Source organism: Bombina bombina, chromosome 4 (genome assembly GCF_027579735.1).
Source record: "Bombina bombina isolate aBomBom1 chromosome 4, aBomBom1.pri, whole genome shotgun sequence".
NCBI lineage: Eukaryota > Metazoa > Chordata > Amphibia > Anura > Bombinatoridae > Bombina > Bombina bombina.
Genome location: NC_069502.1, coordinates 814,195,949 through 814,219,743, shown reverse-complemented (window position 1 = coordinate 814,219,743; position 23,795 = coordinate 814,195,949). Strand labels below are relative to the sequence as shown.

At 40.4% G+C, this 23,795-nt stretch overlaps 1 protein-coding gene across 2 annotated transcripts in view; it reads right to left on the bottom strand.

The window, feature by feature from the left end:
- The window catches only part of LOC128657091 (gastrula zinc finger protein XlCGF57.1-like), a 64,867-nt gene that overhangs the window by 24,862 nt on the left and 16,210 nt on the right, over positions 1–23,795 (bottom strand). The window contains exons 3-6 of one of the 2 annotated variants that reach the window (XM_053711334.1): positions 19,043–19,147; positions 18,515–18,628; positions 9,709–9,798; positions 9,395–9,502 (exon numbers count right to left, since the gene is read on the bottom strand). In XM_053711334.1, coding sequence (XP_053567309.1) covers positions 9,395–9,502; positions 9,709–9,798; positions 18,515–18,628; positions 19,043–19,147 — 417 coding nt within the window. The remainder of the gene's footprint in view (positions 1–9,394; positions 9,503–9,708; positions 9,799–18,514; positions 18,629–19,042; positions 19,148–23,795) is intronic. The other variant, XM_053711335.1, reaches the window with a different exon arrangement.

The following is a 23,795-nucleotide window of genomic DNA, read 5'->3' as shown; positions in this document are numbered from 1 at the left end:
AAATGCCAAAGGACTTAACATACCATATAAGAGAACCCAAGCATTGAGGGAATTTGATAGACACAAAACGGATTTGGCATTTATCCAAGAAACTCACTTTATTAAAAGCAAAGAACCTTTAACCTTTAAATTTAAATTCAGCACATGCTATTACAATTCCCATCCTAAATCCAAAAAACATGGTGTTGGAATTCTAATAAGGAAAAACATCCCATTCACAGCAATCAAAACAATAAGAGACAGTGTAATGAATCCACTCACTCTGTACCAACTAAATGGTATAAATGTTGCTCTTTTGTATAGCTATTCCTGCAAACACTGACTTAGTTACACAGGAAAAGAAACAGTGAGCAGTTATTAGCCAGTAAGATAAGATATTCAGTAATCTCTGATTAATGTAAATCAGAAACCTTAGTTAGGGCAAAGTACATAGGTTAATATTACTTCTTAGAATGCATGAATCCTTAGACAAGAGTTTAATAATCCAGTTACCTTCACACACATTCACTCATAAAATATTTACAATCCCAATCACTCTATTTGTTTGAATCAGCCTTGGATCAGATCACAATATATGCAGTAACAACTGAACCTTTATCCATGTCCAGAACAGCTTGTTAATAACTCCTAAAGTTTATGTGTCAGAATCGATTTCTTTACTACAACTTTAGTATAGCAAGGTAGAAGACTGATAACATTAGCAAAGTTCAAGAAATAGGATAACAAACTCGGTTATACCTGCGTGTGCTGAGAGGAGCTGACCGCAGCTAGAGTGAGAGAACTTACGGTGAATGCGTGACTCACTTCCGGTTTGGCGATTCAGTGTCGGGTTGCTGTAGCGGTATCTGAGGTCAGAGACTGAGACTGACAGGAGCTGCAGGGAGTTCCGTAGTGGTGATTATCCAGATAAGTATGGAATAAGCAAGGCAGCTACTAATAACAACGGTTAGGTTGAATAGTAGAATCCACTTGATGTTTGAAGAGAGGAGTAGAAGTATCAATACTTCTTTCAGCAAAATTGAATTAGACCTGTGAAAGAGCAAAGAGAGCAGCCACAAGGCAGTATAGCTTCTCAATAATCAGGCAAGGAATGATTGTAGGAGGATCCCTTTTAAAGGATCAGAGAGCATGCAGGGAGATACCTTAAAGGTATATCACATATCCCCCTCCTCAAGGGCGAACATCAGGGGTGTGAAGAAAGGGCTTTTCAGGATAACGACGATGGAAGGCGGAGAGCAGATCAGGAGCATGCACATCCTCAGAAGACTCCCAGGAGTTACTTTCAGGACCATAACCCTTCCACTGTATCAGGAACTGCAAGACTCCTCGGCGTATCCGAGAGTCAAGAATGGATTCCACTTCGTATTCCAACTGATTCTGGTGGTATATGGGCGGAGGTGGATCCACCTGAGGTAGTAAGGGGTCAGTTTTGTAGGGTTTAATCAAAGAAACATGGAAAGTCGGATGGACTGTAAGATCCTTAGGCAAGGTCAACCGGACTGCGTTCGGGTTCACTATTGCCTCAATTGGAAAAGGACCAATAAATTGGTTGGCCAATTTTTTACAGGGTACTCTGAGTTTTAGGTACTTTGTGGATAGTAAAACTAAGTCACCTATGTCATATGTGGGACTGGGGGAGTGATGCAAGTCGTAATACTTCTTTTGATGTTCTTGGGCTTCCTGTAGATGTGTCTTGAGCAACTGCAGTCTGTCCTGTAAGGAGGTAGTGAAATCTATTGCTCCAGGACAATTTACTGTGGTATGAGATAATGTTATAGTGGTAGGGTGGAAACCATATGTGGCAAAGAAAGGTGATACCTTGGTTGAGGAGGATATTGAGTTATTATACGAAAACTCTGCCATCGGGAGGTAGTCAGCCCAGTCATCCTGGAGATGACATAGATAACAACGAAGAAACTGCTCCAATGTTTGATTTAGGCGTTCAGTCAACCCATTTGATTGGGGATGAAAGGCAGTAGTGAATCGTGTATCTATTCGTAAAAGTTTACATAGAGATCTCCAAAAAGCTGAGGTGAACTGAGTACCTCGATCAGTGATTATAGTGTTTGGTAACCCATGTAGTTTTACTATATTATCCAAGAAGACCTTTGCAGTGATATTGGCTGTAGGTAAATTTTTCAGAGGGATGAAATGACCTAGTTTAGTTAAGTGGTCTATCACCACTAAAATGGTGGTGTAATGTCGTGAGACTGGTAGATCTACAATAAAGTCCATTGATATGGTGGACCATGGCATATCTGGTATTGGCAATGTTGTTAATAATCCTATAGGTTTTTTATGTGCTACTTTATTTCTTGCACATGTATCACAAGCTTTTAAATGATGTATAACGTCATGTTTTAATTGAGGCCACCAGAAGTATCGTTTGATCAAGTCTGTGGTTTTTTGTACGCCTTTATGTCCAGCCAAAACATTGTCGTGATAGTGTTTTAATATTACATTTCTGAGAGTCTTGGGTATGTATATTCTGTCATTATGACACATCAACCCTGATGTAATATCTTTCACACAAATCGTAGGGTAATTATTTTCCTTTTGTGTTTCGAGAAGTATTTCTTTTTCTAGATTTGAGAGAGAGTTAATAAATCTCTCTTCTGAGATGATGGGATTGAGGGTCTCAGAGGTGTTTGCTGGATCAAACATTCTGGAGAGAGCATCAGCTTTTATATTAGAGTGACCTGGCCTGTAAGTAATATGGAAATTAAAGCGGTCCAAAAATAGAGACCATCTGACCTGACGTGCTGAGAGTCTTACTTTTTTTTAAATACTCAAGGTTTTTGTGGTCAGTGTAAATCAAGAAAGGTTCTTTAGACCCTTCTAATAAATGTCTCCAGTGCTCTAGTGAACTCTTTATGGCCAACAGCTCTTTGTCACCGATGCTATAATTACATTCGGCTGGAAGCAGAGTTCTGGAATAAAATGCCACGGGATGCAATTCATGGTTTTCCTTATTTATTTGTGATAGTACTGCTCCTATCCCAGTGTTGGAGGCATCAACCTCTAATATGAATTGAGACTGATAATCAGGTAATGTCAAAATTGGAGCAGTAGAAAAACAATGCTTTAGATTGTCGAAAGCCTTCTGAGCTTCTTGATTCCAGTGAAACCTATGAGTCTTCCTAGTGAGTTGCGTTAGGGGTCTTACAATGGTGGAAAAATCTTTAATGAACTTTCTGTAGAAATTTGAGAAGCCCAGAAATCTCTGTAGCGCTCGAACAGTACGTGGTATGGTCCATTCCTGGATTGTGTTTATCTTTTCAGGATCCATCTGGATCTTTTTAGGCGATAAAATATATCCAAGGAATTTAATCTGTTTAACATGAAAATTACATTTTTCCAATTTAGCAAAAAGTCTATGTTGCCGAAGGCGGGTGAGAACCCATCTGACATGTTTTTCATGATCCTGTAAATTTTTGGAATAGATGAGAATGTCATCTAAATATATGATGACACATATGTCAGTTAAATCTCTGAATATCTCATTAATAAAGTGTTGGAAAGTTGCCGGTGCGTTACTTAATCCGAACGGCATAACGTTGTACTGAAACAACCCATAACGTGTTCGGAAAGCTGTTTTCCATTCATGTCCCTTCTTGATCCGAATTAAATTATATGCCCCTTTAAGGTCTAATTTGGTATATCTCTACGGTCTCTACGGTCGCCCAGTCACATTGGTTTCTATTATACTCTGAATTCAAAGCAAGCAACCTTTATCAAGATAGTAACCAACCTTATCCTACAGCATCAAAAGGGAATACTAATAATTTGCGGAGACTTAAATATGCCATTAAACTCACTATTGGACTGCACGTCTATGAACTCTTCGATTCCAATCTCACATATAAATCGCACTAATGCCTACCTTAAAAAGTTAACTGTCCATGGCCTTTGGAGGGTTTCTAACCCAAAGAGATTATACATTCTACTCATGCCCCCATAAAGTTTATACCAGGATCGATTATATCCTTATGGACACAACAGGTCCGTCCCTATTTAACTCTTAGCAAATATCCCCTATATCCTGGTCAGACAATGCATCAGTAATAGGCACTTTAACTTGGCCATCTAAACCAATCCAAGACTTTATTTGGCGAAAGGATGATTACCTTTTATCAGAGCCCGTAGTGATGCAAAAGATCTCTCAATCCATCACCAGATGTATCCCCGATAGACATATGAGAGGCCCACAAATGCGTAATAAAAGGCAAAATTATAGGAATAAAAGCATTCATAATGAAAAAAAAATCACACATATTTATCATCCCTACTAGCTAATATAGAATCATTAGAACGACAATATAAATGTTCCCCCTCTGATCATACCCTACTACTTGCTCTACGCACAGAACGAGAGAAACTTGCATCTTACTATTCGCGGATGACATACTTTTTTCACTCACTGAACCAGAAATCTCTATTCCTCCATTACTACAAGAATTCCAAATGTTCTACTCACTCTCTAACATTAAGATAAACACATCTAAATCAGAGGTACTAAGTATTAATTTAGATGAACAAACCATACATAAAGTAAAAAAACTGACTCCTTTCTCTTGGTGCCAACATACACTCCATTACCTAGGTATTGAATTAGCAAAGACAATAGAAGAAACATTTTACAGAAATTACGAACCGATGAAAAAAAAAATTATTAGAGATCTTTCTTCGTGGTTGTCAAAAAAAAATTAATGGATTGGTAGAATAAATGTCATCAAAATGAACATTTTCCCCAGATTATTGTACATCCTCCAAACTCTACCGATCCCATTACCCAAAAACTAGATCCCATGTATACAAAAAGCATTTAGTAATTTTGTCTGGAACAGAAGGCCCCCCAGAATCAACAACAAAATCATGCAAACTCCAAAGCTTCAAGGTGGGCTAGGCATACCTAACATAACCTTTTACAGGCAATCCATAATTTTGTAAAGAATAGTTGATTGGCACATACAGTATAACCACAAGAGATGGGTCTAGCTAGAACATTTAATCACTGATACTCCTCATTTGGGGAGACTATACTGGAGCATAGAGAAACCCAAAAACATATTGCTACATAACTCTCCGCTGATAGCGGAAACCTTCAATATGTGGGAGCACATCCTAACTACACATACTAACATATCGTCTAAACCATCCCCCCTAACTTCACTTATAGAAAAACATAATTTATGTAAGAATTTACCTGATAAATTAATTTCTTTCATATTGGCAAGAGTCCATGAGCTAGTGACGTATGGGATATACATTCCTACCAGGAGGGGCAAAATTTCCCAAACCTCAAAATGCCTATAAATACACCTCCCACCACACCCACAATTCAGTTTAACGAATAGCCAAGTAGTGAGGTGATAACAAAAAAGAAGTAAAAAAGCATACAAAAAGAGGAACTGGAAATATAATTGTGCTTTTATACAAAAAAAATAATCAAAACCACCATAAAAAGGGTGGGCCTCATGGACTCTTGCCAATATGGAAGAAATGAATTTATCCGGTAAGTTCTTACATAAATTATGTTTTCTTTAATGTAATTGGCAAGAGTTAATGTGCTAGTGACATATGGGATATAAATACCAAAGATGTGGAAGACCACAGAAGAGTCACTAGAGAGGGAGGGATACAATAAAAACTGATATTTCCACTGAGAAATTAAATCTAAACAAAAATAAGTTTTTCTTATACATCTCAAGAAAAAAACTTAAATCATAAGCAGAAGAATCAAACTGAGACAGCTGCCTGAAGAACTATTTTTACCAAATACTGCTTCAGAAGAAGCAAATACATCAAAATGGTAAAATTTAGTAAATGTATGCAAAGAAGACCAAGTTGCTGCTTTGCAAATCTGATCCACAGAAGCTTCATTCTTAAAAGCTCAAAAAGTGGCAACTGATCTAGTAGAATGAGCTGTGGTCCTCTGAGGTGGAGATTGCACCGCTCCAAATAAGCTTTGTGAATCAAAAGCTTTAACCAAGATGCCAAAGAAATGGCAGATGCTTTCTGACATTTCCTGGAACCAGAAAAAACAACAAATAGAGTAGAAGTTTTTCTGAAATCCTTAGTAGCTTTGACATAGTATTTCAAAGCTCGTACAAAATCCAAAAGAATGTAAAGATCTTTCAAGAGCATTATTAGGATTAGGACACAAAGAAGGAACAACAATTTCCCTACTAATGTTGATAGAATTCACAACTTTAGGCAAAAATGTAAATGAAGTCCGCAAAACAGCTTTATCCTGATGGAAAATCAGAAAAGGAGGCTCACAAGAGAGAGCAGATAATTCAGAAACTCTCCTAGCTGAATAGATAGCCAAAAGGAACAACACTTTCCAAGAAAGTATTTTAATATCCAAAGAATGCATAGGCCTGCAAAACCTTCAAAACCAAATTAAGACTCCAAGGAGGAAAGAATTGATTTAATAACAGGCTTGATATGAACCAAAGCCTGAACAACACAGTGAATATAAAGAAGTTTAGCAATCTTTCTATGACATAAAACAGAAAGAGTAGAGATGTGTCCCCCTTCAAAGTACTTGCAGACAAACCTTTATCCAAACCACCCTAAAGAAACTATAAAATTCTAGGAATTCTAAAAGAATGCAAAGAGATTTTATGAGAAGAATACCATGAAATATAGGTTTTCCAAACCCGATAATAAATCTTCCTTGAAACAGACTTACGAGCCTGTAGCATAGCATTAATCACGGAGTCAGAGAAACCTCTATGACTAAGCAATAAGTGTTAAATGTCCATAGCTTCAAATTTAGCGATTTGAGATTCTGATGGAAAAACGACCCTTGAGACAGAAGGTCTGGTCTTAAAGGAAGTGGCCAAGGTTGGCAACTTGACACCAGACAAGATCCACAAACCAAAATCTGTGAGGTCATGCTGGTGCTATCAGAAACACGTAATTGTTCCATTATGATCTTGGAGATCACCCTTGGAAGAAGAACTAGAGGCGGAAAAATATAAGCAGGTTGGTAAAACCAAAGAACTGCTAACGCATTCTCCATCTCTGCCTGAGGATCCCTGGACCTGGAAAGGTACCTGGGAAGTTTCTTGTTTAGATGGGAAGCCATCAGATCTATTTCTGGAAGATCCCACATCTGTACAATCTGACAAAATATATCTGGATGGAGAGACCACTCCCCAGGATGTAAAGTCTGACAGCTGAGATAATCCGCTTCCCAATTGTCTACACCTGGGATATGTATCGCAGAAATTAGAGAGGAGTTGGATTCCGCCCAAGAAAGTATCCAAGATACTTCTTTCATAGCTAAAGGACTGCGAGTCTCACCCTGATGATTGACATATGCCACCGTTGTGATATTGTCTGTCTGAGAACGAATGAATGGTTCTCTCTTTAATAGAGGCCAAGCCTGAAGAGCCCTGAAAATAGCACAGTTCTAAAATATTGATTGTATTCTCGCCTCTTGAGGATTATAAACCCCTTGTGCTGTCAGAGACCCCCAGACAGCTCCCCAACCTGAAAGACTTGCATTTGTAGAGACTACCATCCAGGAAGGATGAACAAAAGAGGCCCCTTGAACAATACGATGATGGTCTAACCACCAAGTCAGAGAGAGTTGAGTGTTGGGATTTAAGAATATCAACTGTGATATCCGAGTATAATCCCTGCACCATTGATTCAGCATACAAAGCTGCAGACGTCTCATATGAAAACGAGCAAAGGGGATTGTGTCAGATGCTGCAGTCATGAGACCTAAAACTTCCATGCACATAGCCACTGAAGGGAATGATCGAGACTGAAGGTTTAGACAGGCTGAAACCAATTTCATTCATCTCTTGTCTGTTAAGGACAAAGTCATGGACACTGAATCTATCTGGAAACCTAAAAAGGTGACCCTTGTCTGAGGAATCAAGAAACTCTTTGATTCTCCAACCATGTCTTTGAAGAAACAACACTAGTTGACTTGTGTGAGATTCTGCTAAATGTAAAGACTGAGCTAGTACCAAGATATCGTACAAATAAGGAAACACCGCAATACCCTACTCTCTGATTACAGATAGAAGGGCACAGAGAACCTTCGAAAAGATTCTTGGAGCTGTCGCCAGGCCAAATGGAAGAGCGACAAATTGGTAATGCTTGTCTAGAAAAGAGAATCTCAGAAACCAATAATGGTCTGGATAAATTCCAAATGTGAAGATATGCATCCTGTAAGTCTATTGGACATGAAATGACCTTGCTGAACAAAAGGCAGAATAGTGCTTATAGTCACCATCTTGAAAGTTGGGACCCTTACAAAATGATTCAAAAACTTCAGATCCAGAATTGGTCTGAATGAAAGTTGTCTGGTCTTCATTTAAACACATATCAAACTCAAGTTTACTGCACAAACAGTCTACCGGGGGACATTCCCTATACCATTAGCACTATGATTCTGTGAAATCCAATAAACTTAGGATTCTCAAAGGTGGCTTTGAGAAAGCTCTGACAGGTGAAACGTACGTCAGGCGTGAGCCAAGAGCTACGGGGGTATGAGAAGAGTCTGCTGATATTTATTAGTATTACAGTATGCTAACTTGGGTATTGGTCCAAAGAAGATTGTAAATATATTTTTGATTATATTAATTGTGAGATTGTTTTGCAATAATGTGAATGCCTAGAAATGTATTTATTCCCATCACTTTATCACACCTTGTATACTGTGCACAGATCCAACAACATTTTTACAAATACATTACACATATTATATAAGGATATTAAACCTCTAAAATTGTTCTCTTTCATATTTTAGACACACCATCCAATTTTAAACACCCTTCCAATTTACTTCTATTACATTTTCTTTGTTTGCTTCGTATCCTTTGTTGAAAACGAGGGAGGTAAGCTCAGAAGCGTGCACGAGTCTGCAGAACTATATGGCAGCAGTTTAGCAAGAATATTATAGCAAGCGCACAATATGGTAGCACATTTTCTTTTACACCCATGAAGTGCTCTAGTCATGTGTACGTTAAATTGTACGCTAAATCTGAATCATGAAAGAAAAAGTTTGGGTTTTATGTCCCTTTAATAGAAGCTATTAAAACATGACAGAGTTTCTTAACTATAATTTATTATTTAAATAAATAAAATAAAAAAAACAACAAAGGGTTAAGTTATGTTGACATGTTACTAGTGGGGGAGAATAGAACACAGTTATATGACAGAACATGTCAGATATATTAAGGGATTTAATAAAGTTCAGACAAAAATATTTACTTTTCTTTAATAATTTAGACTGGGATTTCAGTCATATATATATTTTATCACAATCACCTACAAATAACAGGGACGTTTTCACCTGTGTGTTTTACTGAAAAGAGATAAGGCAGGTGATCTATATCCCTCAGACACATCACACACGTGCACTCACCTGTACTGATATTGTCACTGATTTCCTGCTTCACAACTTCCAGTGGACTCTTTACATGCAGATCATTTGTTTGTTCAGCATTAAGTGTAACTTCAGTCTTAACGTCACCTGCAGAGATTATATAAATATGATCACATTTTAGCTTTTTAAAACTGCACAAGGAAGTTGTAATATTAGACACACACATGTGACCTTCATACTTTAGACACGTCACACACGTACACTCACTTGGTCCATGCACCACTCAGACACATCACACATGCACACTCAACTGCGCAATGCGCCCCTTAGACAAATCACACATGTACACTCACCAGTTCTGATATTGTCACTGATTTCCTGCTTCAGAGCATCCAGGTCATTAGTCTGATCAGTATTAATTGTGACTTCAGTCTTAATATCACCTGCATAGATCGTATAAATATGATCACAGTTTAGCACTGCACAAGAAAGTTGTAATATTAGACACACACATATACACGCACCTTCGCCCTGCGTCCCTTGGACACATCACACACGTACACTCACCTGTACTCTGCAACCTTCAGACATGTACCACACGTACACTCACCTGTGACCTGCTTCCCTCAGACACCTCACACAAAAACACTTACATGTGCCTTTAATAGAAGCTTCAGAAACATGACACGGTTATATATAAACTATAATTTATATATAAAATAATAACCCTGCACCCCTCAGACAGCATACACTCACCTGCAACCCTCAGTCACCTGTACCCTGCATCCCTCAGACACATCATAAACATATATTCACGTTTATCCTGCGTCCCTAAGACACATAATTCCTGTACACCTCACCAGAGCCCGACATCCCTCAGACACGTCACACATACACGCACCTGTGCTCTACTTATATTGGATGCATTACATGTAAACTCATCTGTGCCCTGCATCACTAAGACACGAGTGAGGAACAACCAATAACGTTACCCTTGCACACAATCTGGTATTTCAAGTGGATGGTAAAAAAAAAAGTTTAACCATGAAAACACCTGTGCACTGTATCCCTCAGACACATCACACACATACACTCACCTGTACCCTGTATCCCTCAGAGACATCACACACCATACACTCACCTGTGCCCTGTATCCCTCAGAGACATCACACACGTACACTCACCTGTGCCCTGTATCCCTCAGGCACATCACACACGTACACTCACCTGTGCCCTGTATCGCTCAGACACATCACACATGTACACTCACCTGTGCGCTGTATCCCTCAGGCACATGACACATGTACACTCACCTGTGCGCTGTATCCCTCAGGCACATGACACATGTACACTCACCTGTGCCCTGTATCCCTCCGACACATCCCATATGTACACTCACCTGTGCCCTGTATCCCTCAGACACATCCCATATGTACACTCACCAGTACCCTGTATCCCTCAGACACATAACACACGTACACTCACATGTGCGCTGTATCCCTCAGGCATATGACACATATACACTCACTGGACCCTGTATCTCTCAGGCACATCACAAACGTAGTCACCTGTGCCCTGTATCCCTCAGAGACATCACACACCATACACTCACCTGTGCCCTGTATCCCTCAGAGACATCACACACGTACACTCACCTGTGCCCTGTATCCCTCAGACACATCACACATGTACACTCACCTGTGCCCTGTATCCCTCAGACACATCACACATGTACACTCACCTGTGCCCTGTATCCCTCAGACACATCACACGCGTACACTCACCTGTGCCCTGTATCCCTCAGACACATCACACATGTACACTCACCTGTGCCCTGTATCCCTCAGACACATCACACATGTACACTCACCTGTGCCCTGTATCCCTCAGACACATCACACACGTACACTCACCTGTGCCCTGTATCCCTCAGACACATCACACACGTACACTCACCTGTGCCCTGTATCCCTCAGACACATCACACACGTACACTCACCTGTGCCCTGCATCCCTCCGACACATGACACATGTACACTCACCTGTGCGCTGTATCCCTCAGGCACATGACACATGTACACTCACCTGTGCCCTATATCCCTCAGACACATCACACGCGTACACTCACCTGTGCCCTGTATCCCTCAGACACATCACACATGTACACTCACCTGTGCCCTGTATCCCTCAGACACATCACACATGTACACTCACCTGTGCCCTGTATCCCTCAGACACATCACACACGTACACTCACCTGTGCCCTGTATCCCTCAGACACATCACACACGTACACTCACCTGTGCCCTGTATCCCTCAAACATCACACACGTACACTCACCTGTGCCCTGTATCCCTCAAACATCACACACGTACACTCACCTGTGCCCTGTATCCCTCAGGCACATCACACGTGTACACTCACCTGTGCCCTGTATCCCTCAAACATCACACAAGTACAATCACCTGTGCACTGTATCCCTCAGACACATCACACACGTACACTCACCTGTGCCCTGTATTCCTCAGACACATCACACACGTACACTCACCTGTGCCCTGTATCCCTCAGACACATCACACACGTACACTCACCTGTGCCCTGTATCCCTCAGACACATCACATATGTACACTCACCTGTGCCCTGTATCCCTCAGACACATCACATATGTACACTCACCTGTGCCCTGTATCCCTCAGACACATCACATATGTACACTCACCTGTGCCCTGTATCCCTCAGACACATCACACACGTACACTCACCTGTGCCCTGTATCCCTCAGACACATCACACATGTACACTCACCTGTGCCCTGTATCCCTCAGACACATCACACACGTACACTCACCTGTGCCCTGTATCCCTCAGACACATCACACATGTACACTCACCTGTGCCCTGTATCCCTCAGACACATCATACACATACACTCACCTGTGCCCTGTATCCCTCAGACACATCACATATGTACACTCACCTGTGCCCTGTATCCCTCAGACACATCTCACACGTACACTCACCTGTACCCTGTATCCCTCAGACACATCTCACACGTACACTCACCTGTACCCTGTATCCCTCAGACACCAGTGCGCTGCATTCATGAGGCACAAGTGGAACAAAACTGTTAACGTTACCCTTAGTGTGATCTTGTGCAGAATCGTCATTAGAGACATGAAGCTTTCAGATAGATTCAGAGAGAATACAATTTTAAACAACTTTCCAATTTAATTTTTATTATCTAATTTGTTTTGTTCTCTTGGTATCCTTTGATAACAAGAGAATGAAGAAAATTAGATTATAGAAGTAAATTGGAAAGTTATTTAAAATTGTATTCTCTCTAAAACTATCTGAAAATTTCATGTCTCTGATGATTGTGCACAAGGTCACACTAAGGGTAAGGTTAACGGTTTTGTTCTTCATTCTATCTCTGAATCATGAAAGAAAATTAAGGGTTTCATGTCCCTTTACCGAGGCTGACATTTATTTAGCGCATCCTATACTTTGAATGAAGAGCGCAGGATTTGCTCTATTACATGTGCCTTTAATAGAAGCTTCAGAAACATGACACGGTTATATATAAACTATAATTTATATATAAAATAATAACCCTGCACCCCTCAGACAGCATACACTCACCTGCAACCCTCAGTCACCTGTACCCTGCATCCCTCAGACACATCATAAACATATATTCACGTTTATCCGGCGTCCCTAAGACACATAATTCCTGTACACCTCACCAGAGCCCGACATCCCTCAGACACGTCACACATACACGCACCTGTGCTCTACTTATATTGGATGCATTACATGTAAACTCATCTGTGCCCTGCATCACTGAGACACGAGTGAGGAACAACCAATAACGTTACCCTTGCACACAATCTGGTATTTCAAGTGGATGGTAAAAAAAAAAGTTTAACCATGAAAACACCTGTGCACTGTATGCCTCAGACACATCACACACGTACACTCACCTGTACCCTGTATCCCTCAGAGACATCACACACCATACACTCACCTGTGCCCTGTATCCCTCAGAGACACATCACACGCGTACACTCACCTGTGCCCTGTATCCCTCAGACACATCACACATGTACACTCACCTGTGCCCTGTATCCCTCAGACACATCACACATGTACACTCACCTGTGCCCTGTATCCCTCAGACACATCACACACGTACACTCACCTGTGCCCTGTATCCCTCAGACACATTACACACGTACACTCACCTGTGCCCTGTATCCCTCAAAAACATCACACAAGTACAATCACCTGTGCACTGTATCCCTCAGGCACATCACACGTGTACACTCACCTGTGCCCTGTATTCCTCAGACACATCACACACGTACACTCACCTGTGCCCTGTATCCCTCAAACATCACACACGTACACTCACCTGCTCCCTGTATCCCTCAGGCACATCACACGTGTACACTCACCTGTGCCCTGTATCCCTCAAACATCACACAAGTACAATCACCTGTGCACTGTATCCCTCAGACACATCACACACGTACACTCACCTGTGCCCTGTATTCCTCAGACACATCACACACGTACACTCACCTGTGCCCTGTATCCCTCAGACACATCACACACGTACACTCACCTGTGCCCTGTATCCCTCAGACACATCACATATGTACACTCACCTGTGCCCTGTATCCCTCAGACACATCACATATGTACACTCACCTGTGCCCTGTATCCCTCAGACACATCACATATGTACACTCACCTGTGCCCTGTATCCCTCAGACACATCACACACGTACACTCACCTGTGCCCTGTATCCCTCAGACACATCACACATGTACACTCACCTGTGCCCTGTATCCCTCAGACACATCACACACGTACACTCACCTGTGCCCTGTATCCCTCAGACACATCACACATGTACACTCACCTGTGCCCTGTATCCCTCAGACACATCAAACACGTACACTCACCTGTGCCCTGTATCCCTCAGACACATCACATATGTACACTCACCTGTGCCCTGTATCCCTCAGACACATCATACACATACACTCACCTGTGCCCTGTATCCCTCAGACACATCACATATGTACACTCACCTGTGCCCTGTATCCCTCAGACACATCTCACACGTACACTCACCTGTGCCCTGTATCCCTCAGACACCAGTGCGCTGCATTCATGAGGCACAAGTGGAACAAAACTGTTAACGTTACCCTTAGTGTGATCTTGTGCAGAATCATCATTAGAGACATGAAGCTTTCAGATAGATTCAGAGAGAATACAATTTTAAACAACTTTCCAATTTAATTTTTATTATCTAATTTGTTTTGTTCTCTTGGTATCCTTTGATAACAAGAGAATGAAGAAAATTAGATTATAGAAGTAAATTGGAAAGTTATTTAAAATTGTATTCTCTCTAAAACTATCTGAAAATTTCATGTCTCTGATGATTGTGCACAAGGTCACACTAAGGGTAACGTTAACGGTTTTGTTCTTCATTCTATCTCTGAATCATGAAAGAAAATTAAGGGTTTCATGTCCCTTTACCGAGGCTGACATTTATTTAGCGCATCCTATACTTTGAATGAAGAGCGCAGGATTTGCTACTAACGCTCATATTACATTGGCGACATAAGTGTTACACTCGAGCACATTACAAAATAGCACTGGGAACTTACGGGTAGATTTAGAGTTGGGCGGTAGCCGTCAAAACCAGCGTTAGAGGCTCCTAACACTGGTTTTTACCGCCCTCTGGTATTTGGAGTCAGTCATTAAAGGGTCTAACGCTCACTTTCCAGCCGCGACTTTTCCATACCACAGATCCCCTTACGTCAATTGCGTATCCTATCTTTTCAATGGGATCTTTCTAACGCCGGTATTTAGAGTCGTGGCTGAAGTGAGCGTTAGAAATCTAACGACAAAACTACAGCCGCAAAAAAAAGTCAGTAGTTAAGAGCTTTCTGGGCTAACGCCGGTTTATAAAGCTCTTAACTACTGTGCTCTAAAGTACACTAACACCCATAAACTACCTATGTACCCCTAAACCGAGGCCCCCCCACATCCCCGCCACTCTATTAATTTTTTTAACCCCTAATCTGCTGACCGCACACCGCTGCCACCTACATTATCCCTATGAACCCCTAATCTGCTGCCCCTAACACCGCCGACCCCTATATTATATTTATTAACCCCTAATCTGCCGCCCCCGCTATCGCTGACCCCTGCATATTATTAACCCCTAATCTGCCGCTCCGTACACAACCGCCAGCTACATTATAGCTATGTACCCCTAATCTGCTGCGCCTAACACCGCCGACCCCTATATTATATTTATTAACCCCTAATCTGCCCCCCTCAACGTCGCCTCCACCTGCCTACACTTATTAACCCCTAATCTGCCGAGCTGACCGCACCGCTACTATAATAAAGTTATTAACCCCTAATCCGCCTCACTCCCGCCTCAATAACCCTATAATAAATAGTATTAACCCCTAATCTGCCCTCCCTAACATCGCCGACACCTAACTTCAAGTATTAACCCCTAATCTGCCGATCGGAGCTCACCGCTACTCTAATAAATGTTTTAACCCCTAAAGCTAATTCTAACCCTAACCCTAACACCCCCCTAAGTTAAATATAATTTTATTCTAACGAAATAAATTAACTCTTATTAAATAAATTATTCCTATTTAAATCTAAATACTTACCTGTAAAATAAACCCTAATATAGCTACAATATAAATTATAATTATATTGTAGCTATTTTAGGATTAATATTTATTTTACAGGCAACTTTGTAATTATTTTAACCAGGTACAATAGCTATTAAATAGTTAAGAACTATTTAATAGTTACCTAGTTAAAATAATTACAAAATTACCTGTAAAATAAATCCTAACCTAAGTTACAATTAAACCTAACACTACACTATCAATAAATTAATTAAATAAAATACCTACAAATAAATACAATTAAATAAACTAACTAAAGTACAAAAAATAAAAAAGAACTAAGTTACACTTTGGCTATTGCTGTAACATTTTACTTTAAACTTGTAATACGAGTACAAAAATAGGAGCACTATGGATTTAACTTGAGCAGTGTAAGCACTCAGTAGTGATTATATTTTTGTGCTTCATTTGTAATCTAGCCCTTAGTTATTCATTCTTGTGCAGAATCATCATTAGAGACATGAAGCTTTCAGATAGATTCAGAGAGAATACAATTTTAAACAACTTTCCAATTTAATTTTTATTATCTAATTTGTTTTGTTCTCTTGGTATCCTTTGATAACAAGAGAATTAAGAAAATTAGATTATAGAAGTAAATTGGAAAGTTATTTAAAATTGTATTCTCTCTAAAACTATCTGAAAATTTCATGTCTCTGATGATTGTGCACAAGGTCACACTAAGGGTAACGTTAACGGTTTTGTTCTTCATTCTATCTCTGAATCATGAAAGAAAATTAAGGGTTTCATGTCCCTTTACCGAGGCTGACATTTATTTAGCGCATCCTATACTTTGAATGAAGAGCGCAGGATTTGCTACTAACGCTCATATTACATTGGCGACATAAGTGTTACACTCGAGCACATTACAAAATAGCACTGGGAACTTACGGGTAGATTTAGAGTTGGGCGGTAGCCGTCAAAACCAGCGTTAGAGGCTCCTAACGCTGGTTTTTACCGCCCTCTGGTATTTGGAGTCAGTCATTAAAGGGTCTAACGCTCACTTTCCAGCCGCGACTTTTCCATACCACAGATCCCCTTACGTCAATTGCGTATCCTATCTTTTCAATGGGATCTTTCTAACACCGGTATTTAGAGTCGTGGCCGAAGTGAGCGTTAGAAATCTAACGACAAAACTACAGCCGCAAAAAAAAGTCAGTAGTTAAGAGCTTTCTGGGCTAACGCCGGTTTATAAAGCTCTTAACTACTGTGCTCTAAAGTACACTAACACCCATAAACTACCTATGTACCCCTAAACCGAGGCCCCCCCACATCCCCGCCACTCTATTAATTTTTTTAACCCCTAATCTGCCGACTGCACACCGCTGCCACCTACATTATCCCTATGAACCCCTAATCTGCTGCCCCTAACACCGCCGACCCCTATATTATATTTATTAACCCCTAATCTGCCGCCCCCGCTATCGCTGACCCCTGCATATTATTATTAACCCCTAATCTGCCGCTCCGTACACCACCGCCAGCTACATTATAGCTATGTACCCCTAATCTGCTGCGCCTAACACCGCCGACCCCTATATTATATTTATTAACCCCTAATCTGCCCCCCTCAAAGCACTACTGGGAGCTAGCTGTACACATCTAGTGAGCCAATGAGAAGAGGCATATATGTGCAGACACCAAGCATCAGCTAGCTAGTAGTGCATTGCTGCCCCTGAGCCTACCTAGGTATAATTTTCAACAAAGGATACCAAGAGAACACAGAAAATTATATAATAGAAGTAAATTGGAAAGTTTTTTAAAACGTATGTTTAAAATGTTTATATGTACACTAAAACAAGTATAATATATTAAAATCAAGTATTTCACTCATAGTTATACATATTTAACACAAAAACAAGGTTTATTATTGAAATCAATGTTCTAACAGTGATTTAAAGGGATATGGTCTATGATCTGGTGCACAAAGATGTATATATGTGTGTGTTTTTATTTAAATATGTATAAATATACAGAGGTCTATGGGGAAAGGGACTCAGCAAGGTCACAATATCCAACCACTAGGTATTACCGTGCCTGACACTTTGGCTATTGCTGTAACATTTTACTTTAAACTTGTACTACGAGTACAAGAATAGGAGCACTATGGATTTAACTTGAGCAGTGTTAGCACTCAGTAGTGATTATATTTTTGTGCTTCATTTGTAATCTAGCCCTTAGTTATTCATACATGAGCTGCTCACTGACCTGTGTCTGCTGTGTAACCATCTGATAAATATAACTTATTTACATGAGGCAAAATGTCACCATCACAGAATATTCCCTTTACTTAACCCCTTAATGACAGACGTACCCTGTACGTCCATGGTCATTAAGGGTTTAACTAGCGCAGCTTCACCGGAGGCAAGACCTGCGCTATATCCGGCGGATATTTGAGGGTAATGAGTTAATTAGTGCAAATCACCTGTAGCCGTATTGATAGGAACTTCATCCTCCTCAGTCTTCACGTGATCACACACATACGGTTCTCCTCTGTACTGAACTACTGAGCCATCTGAAGGCGTCACATCCATACGGCCTGTACAATAAGAATATACATGCATATGTGCAAGTTGTTAGTAGTACTCATGGGATGTATCTATTTCTTTCTCATTGTATATAAATACAAATCATGTGATGATTCAAAAATGACTATTATTTAGTAGACTATCACACTTACTATGCACACTCACCTGTAACCCACATACCTCACACACACAATATATGTGCACACTCACCGGTAACTCACTTACCTTACATACAATACATGTGCACACTCACCTGTAACCTGTGTCCCTCAGACTTAACACACAAGCACACTCATCTGTATCCTGTGTCCCTAAGACACACCACACGTGCACACTCATCTGTATCCTTTGTCCCTAAGACACACCACACATGCACACTCATCTGTATCCTTTGTCCCTCAGACACACCACACGTGCACACTCACCTTGACTGATACTGTCACTGGTTTCCTCATCTGGTGCTTCCAGCTGATGCCTCACACACAGATCTTCTGTTATCTCAACTTTCACTATATCAGCGTTATCTTCATCTGTACAAATAAAGCAGATTCAGTTTTTATATCACATGATCTAGTTTTTTTATAACTTTACCATAAAACAGTTTGTTTATTTCCCTGACAGACAATAGCACCAAATTCACACATTCTCCTCCTTTCACCTCTCATCCTATTTTTTTGTGAGCCTCTATGATCCAGTATAAAACTACAACATGAACTAAACAAGGGTTAAACTCATTGTGTTATGGGGAGGCGGAGCCAACTAGCGACCAAGATGGTCACATCTCATGGGAGCTCTGAGCTACAAGTAATCTAATGTACTTTATTACTGTCTATAAATGAAACAAATTATATAAGGAGGACGGGAAATAGCCCAGGGGAGTCTGGTACACACTAAGTGGTGACTGTGGTGTACGGAGAACTAAGGTGCACTGAATATTTATACCGGAGCAGATCGCAACGCGCAGTGAGATGCCGCCATAGCATACTGATTGCCTACGCATTCAGCTCAACTACAGATGGCTCACAACACACTGATGACATTACAGGTGACCACCATGCCCCTTACTGTGTTGCAAGAAAATATTGCACAGATGCTACAAGCGCACTTCTCGAAACTGGAGTTTTGCTAGAGGCCTTTGGTGGTGTTTGTGGAAGCGAGGACCCAAGTACACCTAACTCACCTCAATCATCTACAGCTACGGTACGTGGAATATTGGTGCCTTATGAAACAGTAGACACTGATCACATGGTGACTTTCCGCGGAGGGGACAGTCCAGAGGAGCACTATAGCCTGATGTTAACCCCAAAGAAAACCACATGGCGCACCCATGAAATAGATCCTGGGGCTCGCTTTGCTCCGCATTTTTGTCTGGCCCTGCTGCAGGTTCATTGCAACGCGGTGAAAAATATAGACCTACTACTAAGAAATTTTGAACTATTACTACTAACCTACCCTCCTAGGAATCTAATCTGCGACCCTTATGCTGATTTGGAATGGCTGCTGGATCCTTCAACCCTAAAAGTGCGGTTAGGAGTGGGCTAGGATGGCAATTTGCGGTGTCTCTAGGACAGACTCCTCATGCTAAATCTATAGCATAAATTCTGACTTGGACTGATAACTGTTCTCCAACTCATGGACATCATTGTAGCAAAGTTGGGTATTAGCCGTTCTCTGCTTGTAATAAGAGACATTTCACTTTAAGTTTATGCACCTGTCTAACTTGACTAGTGTTCAGGTTATTTTATTTAGTGCTAGTTATAGTATCATTATTATGGAACAAACAACATGGCCCTGACAACTCTATGCCTGCAGTCTTTCACAAACCACTTATATGTAGGTCATTAGACAAGATAATGCTCAAAAGATATTGGTTAGCTTACTCAGTTAGTGCCCTATTTTCAGTTCAATCTTGCTCATATATCATACCTTTGTTAACTAGGGCATGAGGATTTGATCCCTATATATATATATATATATATATATGTATTTACATGTTAGGTTAAGCTGCAACAATTCAGTGTATAATCTTATTTTTAATGTGTTAACTCTGAGGCAATACCTTAACTTTATTTCTAATGTTTATACTGTTTAATATGCCTGTGACTGGTTGATTTATATTGTCTATTTGATCGTTTGCTACTCTGGGTCCCACTCTACGTCTAAATATTTCTTGCGATACCGTACATTGATAACCTCACAGTAACACTATTTCTGGGAGCGTTTTAGATTTGCGCTGTCTACCCTCTCTATAGAATTTTCTAACAAGTCTCTAGACATCTCCCTATGCACTTGCTTACTTTTTAGTTTTACGTTACCTTAAAAATGTTAATAGCACAAAATGAGGATCATTATATATAACTATTTCATGAGGTTATGAATGGACTTGCTTAAGGAGTTGTTTTGTTTAGCATATTTAGCCCACACTAAGCGATAGAGGCCCATTCTGCTCTCTGTGTTGGTCAGATGTCTTTTGTTATTTGTTATAATCTTAATCTATAGAGATTCTAGCCTCTTTGTTTCACTAAATTAAACTTCAGTCATAATCTGTCACATTTGTGGAGAGTACCTCCCACAGTACAAGTAACTATATAATGGTAGATATTGAGCATTCATGAAGTGCTGCACCACATAGATAAGGTAATATGTGACTGTATTTATACCACAGTGTGTTTTACAGCAAAAGCACGTATCATTCTTCTACTTTAACCCCAACTGTTCTTATTCTATAGTACAGCTTTCCTGTTAGATGCAAGGTTTAGAAAGAATGTACTTTGTTGTTTTGACTGCTTTCCATAATATAACAGCCATTTTACGATAAACACAGGTTGGAAATATTTGTTTGTTCACCTATTGCTCTGGTGGCTACCAACTCCCCTACAGCCTGCACACTATTGATTAGTCGTCTTAAATATCCCCAGTTTTGTGCTATCTAGATAGGTTAATATGTATTGCATTCTGTTTTATTCATTACACACTATATTGTTCTATTGTTATAAAGGGCTCTATCCCATAGAATGCTAACTGGAACTGTTTATCAAGTGACTAAGGTGTGTTCCAATGTTGAATCCAACACTGTTTGCAGCCTTAGCACTTAATTTTCCTGATTACTCACAATTTTTTTTCTTTTTGGTTTATTTAGCCTAAAAATATACCTTACACTATATCAAGACTTTTATATATGGGTTCCTCCTATAAGTTCTGAGCTGCTCATGATTAAAGAAACATAGCTCTAATATCATATATTAATGAGACAGAGCAGCTACCATTCTATATTTCAAAGCAAACAATAACTCACTGAATCCTGGTAGAAACTTGTCTTATTTTGTTTTTACTTGTTGGTTGGTAAGCTTTTGGGGTCTAGGGCGGTTAACCCCATTATAGCTTTCCCTACAGAAGTTACTAGTTTTAAAAGATATAACTTTCCCGTGGTTGCTGTATTATTCTATTTACCTATCTATTTGTTTTCTTTTATGGACATGGAAATTATGTTAGGGGCGAAGCATTTCTAGCTTATAATCTAGTAAATGAATATTGATATTGTGAGCCCCCTCCTGTGAATCTATTTGCTGCGTCTATACATTATGAGAATGTTTGCCATGGTATCCATCACACCCTCTATAATAATGTATAAGACTGACCAAGCTTAGCATATTGTATTATCCCCTTTGAGTATATTCGGAAGGATGTTCCTCGCTGGGTATTTTCATAATAATGTTATTTTTGGAATATCCCTAAGGGCTTAGACGTCAGCGGCCGGGAGGTCTGAGCCTTCTCACTCTTCTATTTGAAATCATGATTGATGGACTATATAGATTAGGGACTCCATACCCAGTGCAGGAATATAATCATTTAATGCTCAGATGCTTGGCTACTTTTCAAGTTTACTGAGACGCAGCGGATATACATACATGTCCTGGATTCTCTACTTTCAGGGTGTATCATTGAGTGCAGAGCTCATAATTTGAGGCTACGACCATTGCTTTACTGTAGTGTGCAGCTCTCCTGCTAAGTATTAGATATGTTTTTTACTGCAGGCTGGACCTGCACTGTAACCTTTGGGTATAGTTTCTCCTCCCAAATATATGCCTAGTTTAGCAGCTTCCTAGACTCTAATATGTTAAGTATAACATTACCCTAGCAAGAATTAGCTAATTTCTGTGTATCCACTTGTGATATATAGCTATGTTGTTCTGTCTATTACAACTTGTCAGCCTCGAGCTGTGAAACCATAGTTTAACCGACCCCCCCCCCCCACGCAATAATATACCACCTAGTTTAGGTGAATTCAATACGCGTTTTTTCTAGTCTATACCGCACCCTAAATCCTTTTAATATATGCAGCACACTTTATTGTTAACCTTTTGTTCTCTTTTTAAGCTTAACGAGATTATTCAACATTCCATATACTTCGAATTTAAGGTTTTAAGCATCCTATCCTAAATATTACATTAAAAGGTAAAAAAGGTTCTTCATTTAGGGTCCAGGAGTGGCACTTCCACATTAATGTCTACCTACTTTGTACTATGCTTACTGCAATTGTATGGTCCATGAGTGGCCGTTCCAATCATATTGTGGGTAGACTGTTTGAGCAACATTTATTACTTGCTTTGAGAATGTAATTTGTCATTTACCCAGTTTGTTTTGAAAAGAACCTCAATAAAAAAAAACAAAAAACAAAAAAAACATTGTTTTATCTGCGCTTTATAAAGCAGACAGTAAACTAAAAGGGAGAGCAGTAAGTAACTGTGTGCACAGCCCCTGCAGACTCTCACATATTACTACTCACCGGCAGGGAGGGAGAGCAGTAAGTAACTGTGTGCACAGCCCCGGCAGACTCTCACGTATTACTACTCACCAGCAGGGAGGGAGAGCAGTAAGTAACTGTGTGCACAGCCCCGGCAGACTCTCACGTATTACTACTCACCGGCAGGGAGGGAGAGCAGTAAGTAACTGTGTGCACAGCCCCGGAAGACTCTCACGTATTACTACTCACCGGCAGGTAGGGAGAGCAGTAAGTAACTGTGTGAACAGCCCCGGCAGACTCTCAAGTATTACTACTCACCAGCAGGGAGGGAGAGCAGTAAGTAACTGTGTGCACAGCCCCGGCAGACTCTCACGTATTACTACTCACCGGCAGGGAGGGAGAGCAGTAAGTAACTGTGTGCACAGCCCCGGCAG